We start from the raw sequence: 10,779 nt of genomic DNA on the forward strand, positions 1-10,779 counted from the left end.
AGGTTCTCGAATGGCGTCCGTGGACCGGGAGACGAGCTGTCGGTAGGCCTCCAACAAGATGGAGCGACGACTTGGTTAAGATCGCGGGATCGCGGTGGATGCGGAAAGCACAAGACCGGTCTGAGTGGAGAGCCTTGGGGGAGGCCTATGTCCAGCAGTGGACGTCTTTCGGCTGACATGATTTATGATGATGATGATGATGATGATCGTTGTGTAGCGTAACGTCTTTTTGTCCTAATAACGTATGGCAATACATTTCGTTCCGCATATTTTTGATTGTCCGAAATTGTTGCTCCTATTAAGTATCGTTTGTCCTAAATGATATTGTAACGGACTCACTCGCTCAGCTTATCAAATCTGATGTAATGCGTCAAATCCGAGTCCATTGAATGCTCGGCCACAGCAGAGCCCCTGTCGTCCTGTTTCCTCATACTACGTATGTGCTCCGATACCCTAGTATTCAATGGACTCGGATTTGACGCATTACAACAGATTTGATAAGGTGTCTGTACCTAGGTACTTGCGAGAGAAAAGTTTTTCATCCCGCGGAAAGTGCGTGAAGCCATTGAGATGAGATTAGTCGTCATCCGAATTTTAACTGGGATTGCGGTTGGTCGGTATTAGGTCAACCGACCGACTTAATTACGGCCAGAAAAAAAAATAGTTTATAAATAAAAAAGGTTTTAGGTCGCTGAGATGGTACTGGCTACTTAATACTTAGGTAATAGTCAGACATAAATCAGGCCGTTTAGATAATGATTTAGAATAATCAATCTGACAGAAGAATAAAAATTAAATTGCCTAACACCTTTTCTTAATTACAGGGTAAAGAAATAATCGAACATTGGACATTAATAAACGATGTAATACTTATTTGGTTTCCAATTCAAATATTTATTTAACGTTTAAAAGTTTTGGATGGATTTTCTGGATTTCCTCGGTAAAGTATTGACATCTATGACATGTTATACCTATTTCAAAGTAGTTTTCAAAAAGCGGCTAAGTAGACTTCTGAAATATTGGGCAACATGTTATGCCAATGGCAGAGGTGGCATATCGACCAATCGCGACGCTTGAGGTTGTAGCCATGTGCACTAAGTATTTGAAATCTAATAACAATATTAGAATACGTAGGTATTTCATCCCAGCCTATATACGTCCCACTGCTGGGCACAGGCCTCCTCTCGGAATGAGAGGGCTTGGGCCGTAGTTCCCAAGCGGGCCCAGTGCGGATTGGGAACTTTCATAACAATCTAATAACAATATTAGAACGTAGGTATTTATTAGACTGCAAATAGAGTGGCACCATGCTGCCAGCCACCAAAGAATACGACATCAGCAGGGCTACTACGAAACTCGAAGTTCGTGTCGTGCAGTCCCTCTGACTCTATACTGTTTAATACGAGAGCGAGAGGGACGGTACGATACGAACTACGAGTTTCGGGTTTCGTAGTAGCCCTGCAGAGCCGCTGGAGCGAGGTCATCGTCACCTAAGTAGTTTAAAAAAAATGTTTTTATTAATTATAACGTACCGACTTACGTTAATCTAGTGTTTTTATTGCATGGAACATTACATTATGCCCGAAAAATACAATGTAAAAGTAGAGAATTCAGCACGGTTCAACTAGATAAACGTCGTTTTCGGTCGACGGTTGCTGCCGACACTGGTGGATACGGCTCCACCTGCTACTGCCTTAGGCAATATGCTGCAAATCACCCGTGCTTAGGTATACAAGCTCTAACAATAGTTACAATGTTAACATACAGATTTACAAACGAATGACAAGAAATCAGATCGCATGCGGTCCTGGTACTTGTACGAGCAGTACAAGTCCCTAGAAAAACACCAGCTCGATGCAGCAGAGAAGCTGAAGAACCGTTCGTACCAGGAGCGGCTGCTGCACCGGGAGCTAGCCGAGCGGCGCGCGCGGCGCCGCCTCTACCAGCCCGCGCCCGCCGGCCTGCGCGAACGCCCGGACTGTGCCAGGAGCCGCGACGACGCTACCCACCTCAGTACCACCACTATCGAAGACTTCTACGAAACCTTCTGCGAGCTCCACGATGAGTTCCGAACAGCTGACCCGGTATCCGACTGCGAAGAGAGCGAGCCCGACGCGGAGTTGGAGAAAGCGTACATGGAGAACTTTCCATGTATAGATGGGCTCCGAAACGAGACGACTTGCACTCAAAGCGTCAATAGTTTTACCGAAAAGACTGCGACGTTCACGAAGAAATCGCTCGCAGACAAGTTAGAGGCAGTGCAGAGAAACATCGCTGAGAATATCAACCTGCAACTCGACACCGTAAAAGAAAATATGTTGTGTCTCGAGAAATATGCGATGTCAGATGGAGATAAGACATCTGAAGAGGAGCTTAGCGTGGAGTCTTTAGAACGATCGAGTGGCAATGCGGAGGCTCTCGATAAGGGTGCCTCAGTCTTGGACAACAGTATGTTCACGATGTGGACGCGCATGGTGTCATTTGCTTATCAAGTAATACAGCTCAACCATGGTAAGACACGATAAGTATTTATGCTTATTTCCGTATCGACCAGCAGCCCCCTGACCGTGTAGCGTGCTTCGCAGGCAACTGCTACTACGACTACAGCTCGCAGCTGATGACCGCGGTGCTGGCTTGCGACATCCTGCGCCGCGGCTTCAACCGCATGTGTAAGTGTGTCTGTCCGTAACTTCCCTCCTCAAATAAAGGAACCTTACTCGTTATTTTTTTTCAGTTTGTGGCACTTTTCTGTGGATACTTTTCGCTGCTGCGGATTTAATATAACTATAGGTTGGTATTATGGCAATAGCGAAGCAAAATATTTTTTGTGAGTTGATTTACTAAATCCAACAAGGCTGTTGAAGTCTCGAGAGTCGAGGGAAAAGATATAGTAACAGTTACACTTCTCAATTGTAGCTGTCACTTTGTTTGGTTGAACTTTTGCATAAAATTATCAAAATGCATATAGAGAAAAGGTAAATACTTAAATGCGACTGTACTTCCTTGACAAATTAATAATATAATAAACCCTTACTTGGAGTAAGGCTGCTTATTATCTAGATTTAAATATTTCATTATTTAATTAAGTACCTACGTAACGTAATCATTTAATTTTAGGTCGTATTTTGCAGCCCTACGTTTCGCCGATAAAATTATGTACTGAGTCCGATGAAAGTGATGAATGTGTCGTCACTAATAGCTACAAAAATGCAAAAAGGAAAAAGTGTCTTGCATCTAAAAAAAAACAGGAAATCATCACAGCAGATGGTAGTATTAAAGTGGCTATGCTAATTCAACTAACGTTGGTACTTCCTATGATTTTTGTTTTCAAACTTTACCTTATCTGTTGCAGATAAATTCTAGTGTGCGTAAAAAGTTCGTATCGAGGCGTTCTGGTGGGAACTGTTATTCGGATAATCTCTGGCGCCATTGTTCCAAATATTCTGTGGGGAACGTGCAGCACGAGAGGAAGTACAGGAGAGGTAGTGAGCCGTGGCGCGAAATGCGGAGACATTCGAGCGGGTCCTCGGGCAGCTTCTGGCCGCGGGACCTCGACAGCGACGGGCGCGCCAGCCCCTGCCACTGCTGTTGCCACAAGAAAGTCTTGAACCCTATGTTGAAGCTCGTGCGGTACCTCGATGAAATGTTGAAGTCTGATGTCCACGACTTTGTTGACAGATAAATTATTTGTTGATTAAACTTTGTCTTGAATACTTGGTTTTAATTGGAGAAGCTTTTTCTAAAAAAACAAAGAGTTGAGAGAGTTGTAAAGAAAATTGTTAATCTGTTTTACTAATGAAATTTCTACTTCATTTCAAATTGCACGAATACTGAGAATAGTATTTATGGTGTCTTCAGTTGTACAGTAGTCAAGGTGAGCATAACGTCTAAAAATAAAACGGCGATATAACAAATACTTAACACTTTAATACACGTGCCACCCTGTACAGTAGCAGATATTCGTTACAATACAATAACTACACTTAATGGAGTCACAAAACTTTCATAAGAACACATCCCCTCCACCACAGTATATCCCTCAACATTTAGGTTCTATTGAGCTTATTATGCGAAGTCCTTAAACAAAGCATTAATTTTCGAAAAAAAAGACCTTGGCATGCTATCTTGATCTTGAAAAATATGTAGGTAATGTGATATGCCCAGTTGATACACGCACAAAAAATCGTCCAAGTCACTTTAATTCCAGGCAACGTGTTTAATTAGTTAGGTAAGCAGTCGATCAAAACATAGTGTTTATTGTGGATTATTCGCGGTAGTTCCTTTGGATGTTCCTTCGAAGGAACTATTGAGTTTTTTTTTCGCACTCGTTCCTGCACCAAAGATGAAGGAAGAACTGCGTTTAGTTTTTACCCTTGTTCCTTTGCAAGAACTGAAGGTGCCACTGCGAAAGGAACAAAGACGAAAAAATAAACGCAGTTCTTCCTCCACCTCTTGTGACGGAACTGGTGCGAAAAAAAACGTAATAGTTCCTGCGAAGAAACAGCCAAAGGAACTAGCGCGAATAATTCTTTATTGTATATGCAGTCGATCGGCTTCAGTGGCGCATGTACAGTCAGCATCAAAAGTAGCGGATCACTTTTTTACTCTGTCGCATTGACACATTGGCAATCTTGCATGGTGTTTAGTACGTGGCTGTAAAACGACAAAGTACGAAAGTGTACAGCTACTTTTGATGCTGACTGTAATACAACTTTATACTATTTTATGAATTGGACTTCAGATCTTTTTCAACTCTTCGACTAATCATAAATTAGTCCGCTGCTAACTGTACCAAGACAAAATTTGCAATATTGAGCACAAACAATTAGTAAAAGCGTAAATAAGTAAAGCGTTTTTGGATATTTTTATACGCTAAGAAGCCTATATCGATACAGTTCAATTAGATACAGCTGGAAAAGAAATTCGCAGTTTTTGACTTGTGAATTCAACTTTATTACAAACATGGATGCTGTTTTGCAATACTGAGTCAACCCACTGCCATTTTGCAATACAGTGTCAACTGTAAAAAATCTTTTCTGAATCTGAGGGTTGACATTGTATTGCAGAATTAATCAGGGTTAACACACTACTGCAAAACGGCATCCACATATCAAATTAATAGTAGATTGTACAACAAGAGCATAAAACGAGCCATTTTACCCGAGACGTTCATGAAATAGCAACGGTGGAAACAATATTGTTCACTTACTATGTACCTTTTATTGTTCATGCATTAGTATATAATTACATATTTTTAATTTTATTGATCTATTTCGATTGATTTGGTTGATTCTTAGTCTTACATAAATTAAAAATTATTAAAAAAATATATTAAAAAACTTCTTTGTTTGAGGCTGTTTACACGTGATTGCCTTGGTCTTAGACGAAGATTTTATTTTATGCACTAGAGCATAAAAAGTAATTTTATGTCGCCTAGATCTAGCATAAATACGAACTTTACGAGCATGAGAAGTGAAAAATACTTTTATTTCTCACACGACCTGACGACGCAACAGAATAAGGCAACAACGTATTTAAATACAGCTTAGTAAAACACGATTTTGGCACCAAACAAAGCTAAGAAGTGTCATGCTTAATTGCGCTACCAAATTAAAAACAAACCGCGTTAAAATCAGTTGACTTGACCCAATTCTGACGTATGGGAACAAATAGAAAGACAGACAGACCCTTTAATATAGTCTTATTTAGCAATTGAGTTCAAAATTGATAGCAAGATATTGATTTTAACCCTTAACCAGGCCCCTAGGAACTAGCGTGTCTTCATACGTACTTTATATACTGTTACAACCGTATTAACGCCTTGTAAAAATGTATTTACGAAAGTCGGAGATGTTCCTTTAAACCAGAAATAAAAATGTGGGTTACGGTTCTCCCATCGCCTGTCTAAGTATTTAACTGTCATACCTACTCGATTTTGTCTTATTATATTCTTGATCAGGCGAAGGGATATATTCCTCCCACATCTTATATCGGTTATCATAGTCAAGGTTTAACTCCAAATCTACTACGAAACATTATATAAATCACTGAAAACATTATTTTATGATCTTCATTCACGGCACGCTTCAAAATTCAATAATGTATCTTTGGCAGCCGTTTAAATATAATTACCGGGCCATGGGAAGAATAGCTCCCGCAAAGTTAAACTCTAATAATGCCATGAGATAATGTCAACCCAAATCCTAATTCTGGTCATACACAATAATGCATGAATATTATACTCAAAATCTACAAAATATCAAAAAATTATGTACTTCTGTTTCATAGAAATTAAGGAAAGTGTCCGAATTTCTCCGTAGTTTACTGAAATTAGAGTTCAAGTGAATTTAAACGGCTGCCAAAGATATATTACGCGATTTAGAAGCGTGTTGTGAATGAAGATCATAAAATACTATTTTCAAGGATTGACAAAATATTTTGTAGGAGGTTTGGAGTTAAAACCTGACTACGGTAACCGATATAAGATGTGGGAGGAATATATCCCTTCGCCTGGTAAAGGGTTAATCTTGTTACGTTGTGTCGTGAGGGTGATCAAACGTGAAAAATTCTTTAAACTCGATTATACGAAGCACATAATCACCTCTACAGAAGTGCTTAGCTAGCTAATTTCACGTCGCTTGGCTAAAGCATATTTAATAAGTAATTTAAAACTAAAGCGCAACGGGACACGCCTGAATTCATAACGAAAATAACGGAAGAGACGAAAGCTTCGACAAAATAATAGCAGCTAGAAAAATAATATTTATCTGGGTTGAGGGACATCGAACACAATGTCGAATCACATCACGCTAGTTTTTCTTTATTATTATGTATATTTTAAATTAAGCGTGCAAACGGACGACACCATCCATTAAAACCATAATTATAGATAAGGCTGACCATACGAAACGGTTTTTTTTTAATGCGGAAAGAGGCTTGCGTTTGACCAAAATCATGCCTGATGGCAAGGGAAGATGTGGACTAAGATCGTAAGAAGTTACTCTCTGACAAGATGTTTAATGTTTAAGATGGAGTATTTATCGATGATTGCCATTTGGACGTGTTTGAACCTTGTTCGAGTCCAGAGCCTTATTTAATAATAATTCTAATAAAAAAATGCATGATTTTATCAAATCTGTCTAATATGGAATGAGCCAGGGAATGAGATAATAAGGGATGACACATAATTCCAAGAAGAACGTGGCTTCATATACAACCAATGTTTGGAAGTTTCAAACTACCTATAGCTTTAATTTTGGTTTTGGCCGCTTACAGAACAGAAAATTGAAAAAAAAAACTTTGTGTCGCCAACCTTATCTGCAATTAGTGCCATCGCATCAGTGAGATTAACTATCGATACAAGTTATAAACAGGGCAGCTCGCCGTATCGGGCAGCCCTTAATAATTATGCAAAATTGACCTCCCTTTCCAGTAATCTTGGTCCTTTGACAAAAACTGTTCAAAATTGGCTATAAAATAAATATTTTGAAGTCACAACCGGAAAAAATACCTAGAAATCTTATAATATCGATTATTTTAATGGTGAAGTAATGTTACTTTTCGTCCACGTTGAGTACGAGTAAAAATAAATTGCCAGAAGTACTGAGTTTATTGGAAAGGCAACATGTAACAGGGGGAAATATAAAACTAACTACGATTTCAAAATGAACAATTTGCATTCTTTCATTTTTGACACAACTGATGCTACTTTTTTTTAAATTGATGTTTGTGTCAATAAATGTATTTATTCTTTCTTTATACAAATATATGACTAACTTCATTTTATAGTCAATTGTGTATTGTTAAAGTACACCTTGTAGACATCTTTAATTCACCATTTCATTTTTATAAGGAACAAAAATATAGACAACCGTAGCTAATTTCATATAACATAATTATCGAAGTGGTAGTGTACAGTAACATTTTGAACCATTTTAAAGTTTTCTTTGTGGCCTATGATTGTGTGTTTACTCGTCATTGGATTGACGTCAGCTATTCGAAAATGATTTTTGAGGTTCAACGCATGAAAATAAGAGATCTAGTGAATAACGTTTTTCTATTGTATTTTGTCGGATAAGTTCTTAGTACCTGGGCGACCGAGCTTTGCTCGGACTAATACTATATAATAAGCGTTTTCCCAGAGATAAAATCAAGCTAGATCGATTTGTCATCCCCAAAAACCCCCACATACCAAATTTCATCGAAATCGTTAGAGCCGTTTACGTACGTTTGCGTAAACTTCAGTAAGCTAATTGAGACAGCAAGATAAGCAACAACTTTTGTGACAAAATTCGATGGCAAAACAATATTCACTACACCTGTAGAAACAATGTCTGAACCAAAAGCAGGTATAGAAGAAGATTTATTGATCAGTGTAATGTCGGCTATTTATTTTCTTAGAAAACTTTATCCCCATATTAATTTTTAATGTTTGAGCTTAAAACTCAAACATCATTTTTTGAAACACATACTTGCCATAACTAGACAATAAAAAGTTTAACCTTTTCGACGCCACATCATGACAAAGACAAAATTTTTATGCAACACAATTTAACCTCTTCACTGCCTCAGTCATCTAGTCGTGACAGCCAATGGAATGCCTCACACGCCACAGTCATCTTTACATGACCAACATTCAGCTCGAAATTAATCCTTCTGCAATGGAATGAAAAATCAAGTTGATTTGTCGCTGGTTTTTCTGTGGCATACAGAGCAAGTCACTTCGTGTCGGTGAAGAGGTTAACCACTTTCATTCACTTAAAACTCTGCAGCCTTGAAGTAACTATTCTAACGTTAACGTGTGTGTTGTAGTGTGAAAGAGAAGTGGCACCGAAAAGGTAACCAGCAACGAAGACGAAGCTTATTTTACTGTTCATTGCACTGGCGAGATGCTCACCGCACAACGGCTGGTTGTCAACACAAGTAATGTATGTAGGCATGAGCGGGCAGTTAAATCGATGTCATGGTTCGCTAGTTGTCAGGCGGGTTATCGAAGTAATCGATCTTGGGAGGATCGTCGGCCTTCTTCTGCGCGCGCGCCGCCCACGCGTTGGTAGACGTGAGCGTGGCCCAACCGCTGCCCGACCTGTCGGAACACGACTTTATAGACGCCATTTGAAATGCCAAAGCAGCCAATGAAAATATTAAGCATACTTTGAACGTTGTCATTGTCAAACGTAGGTAATGAAGGCTTTTTGACCTGAAGTATTTTGATGGGAAAGGATTCACTACATCTGTGCCGTAATTACGACACACATTTAGGGTGGGAGGGGTGAGGCGATTTGTGACACAGGAACAAAAATAATTGCGATTTTCATAGTAATAGCTGTGATAGCAGCGAGGGCGTTGATAAAAATGGTCAAACGTACTTTATGGATTTCCCCTAGTAGGGGTCCTTACGGATACATTGCGATCCACAGGGATTCTTGTGTATGGTATGCGATGAGGGCTAAGACCCTGTCCAGACGGAGCGTTTTGCGCGCGACGACACTCGCGCGTTCCCGAGATACTAGAGCTACATACACCCCGTCCAGATGCTCTCGCGCGCTTCCATAGCATCTGGACGGTGTGTATGTAGCTCTAGTATCTCGGGAACGCACGAGTGTCGTCGCGCGCAAAACGCTCCGTCTGGACAGGGTCTATGTATGAAGTAATAGGCTTACTTGCTGGCGGCGGCGGGCGCGGGGGCGGACGCGGGCGCGCGAAGCACGGGCCCGGGCACCTTGCGCTTGCCGGCCTCCCGCGCCAGCACCTCCAGCACGCTCATCGCCGGCAGCCATGACTGAAACATGTTCATCTTCAAACTTTGCTTTGCTCAATTATTACTATTTTTCGTTTGATAACTACCTAAGCTTGCATCTCCTGTATTCCACTAGGATTTTTTTGTAATATTATTGCGATAAAAGAAAACATCCTGAGGAAACTTGAAAACATCCGTGAATAAATTGAATACAGTGTATTTTTCAATTTACACTGAGCTCGTCTTATTCTGAGAGGAGGCCTGTATTTATTTATTTAAGAACCAACAGCTTATACAACAAATGATTATAAAAAAAATAGTGACACATAGCCGAATACCGGACCTCATAGATAGTCTCAAAATACAAGTTAGTATAAGCTTAACTTAAACGAGATAACGCGTACTATGATATCATATCACACACTGATCAAAAAACATAATTTTACAAATGACATTCTCACTCTCATTTTTGAATCAGGCAGGCATTGCATGCACTACTTAGAAACTAGAATAAAAAAACTGTAGGTATTAGTACTTTAGTGATATTTGTAGGCCGAAATGATGCCAATGTTTTTTTTTTTTTACCTAGGTCACCCAATTGCCCCTATAGACAAAAGCCTGCAGTGGACCATTGTGTACACCAGTGGGCAAACTTTCTTCATGGGGGGCCAGAAAATTAGAGATATTTTAGAGGAGGGCCAGGATTACACCATTCTATTTTATACTTTTTTATGTTTTTGCCAGATAACGAAAGGATATTAAGATCGCGGGCCATATAGGTATGGGTACTATTCACTTCAAAGGAACGTCGGCGGTCCGGAACTTCGCGGGCCGGCGGGCCGTACTTTGCCATCACTGGTGTACGCAATAGGGGCACAATAGGGTCGATCGTACGACGTATCAGATATTTATGCACGATTTGCGGGGCCTTTACGCGAGTTCGTTGCTCACCTTTTCCTTGTCGGCGGTGGCGACGACGTTCCGGTTGGGCTCGGCGTCGTAGGCGACGGACTCGCAGCCGAACTGCTCGCACAGCTCGT

At 40.2% G+C, this 10,779-nt stretch overlaps 2 protein-coding genes across 6 annotated transcripts in view; one reads left to right on the forward strand and one right to left on the reverse strand.

The window, feature by feature from the left end:
* The first annotated feature begins 754 nt into the window (after positions 1–754).
* On the forward strand, positions 755–3,446 carry LOC141428545 (uncharacterized). 5 transcript variants are annotated; one of them, XM_074088546.1, is made up of 5 exons: positions 755–940; positions 1,768–2,511; positions 2,586–2,669; positions 2,735–2,790; positions 3,132–3,219. In XM_074088546.1, the coding sequence occupies exons 1-4, from the start codon at positions 919–921 to the stop codon at positions 2,782–2,784; spliced, it is 900 nt and encodes a 299-aa protein (XP_073944647.1). In that variant the 5' UTR covers positions 755–918; the 3' UTR covers positions 2,785–2,790; positions 3,132–3,219. The 5 variants fall into 5 exon arrangements, with proteins under 5 accessions (XP_073944647.1, XP_073944648.1, XP_073944644.1 ...); XM_074088547.1 differs by having other exon boundaries at positions 3,118–3,204; XM_074088543.1 differs by lacking the exon at positions 2,735–2,790 and adding an exon at positions 3,353–3,446 and having other exon boundaries at positions 756–940; positions 3,118–3,267.
* A 461-nt stretch (positions 3,447–3,907) lies between these two features.
* Positions 3,908–10,779, reverse strand: part of LOC141428903 (protein shuttle craft-like) — a 44,524-nt gene continuing 37,652 nt past the window's right edge. The window contains exons 16-18 of the mRNA XM_074088955.1: positions 10,691–10,779; positions 9,663–9,781; positions 3,908–9,085 (exon numbers count right to left, since the gene is read on the reverse strand). The exon at positions 10,691–10,779 is cut by the window's right edge and continues 64 nt beyond it. Of these exons, the coding sequence (XP_073945056.1) occupies positions 8,971–9,085; positions 9,663–9,781; positions 10,691–10,779 (323 nt within the window). The 3' untranslated portion in view covers positions 3,908–8,970. The remainder of the gene's footprint in view (positions 9,086–9,662; positions 9,782–10,690) is intronic.

The sequence above is a fragment of the Choristoneura fumiferana genome, chromosome 6, assembly GCF_025370935.1.
Source record: "Choristoneura fumiferana chromosome 6, NRCan_CFum_1, whole genome shotgun sequence".
In the NCBI taxonomy this organism is placed as follows: domain Eukaryota; kingdom Metazoa; phylum Arthropoda; class Insecta; order Lepidoptera; family Tortricidae; genus Choristoneura; species Choristoneura fumiferana.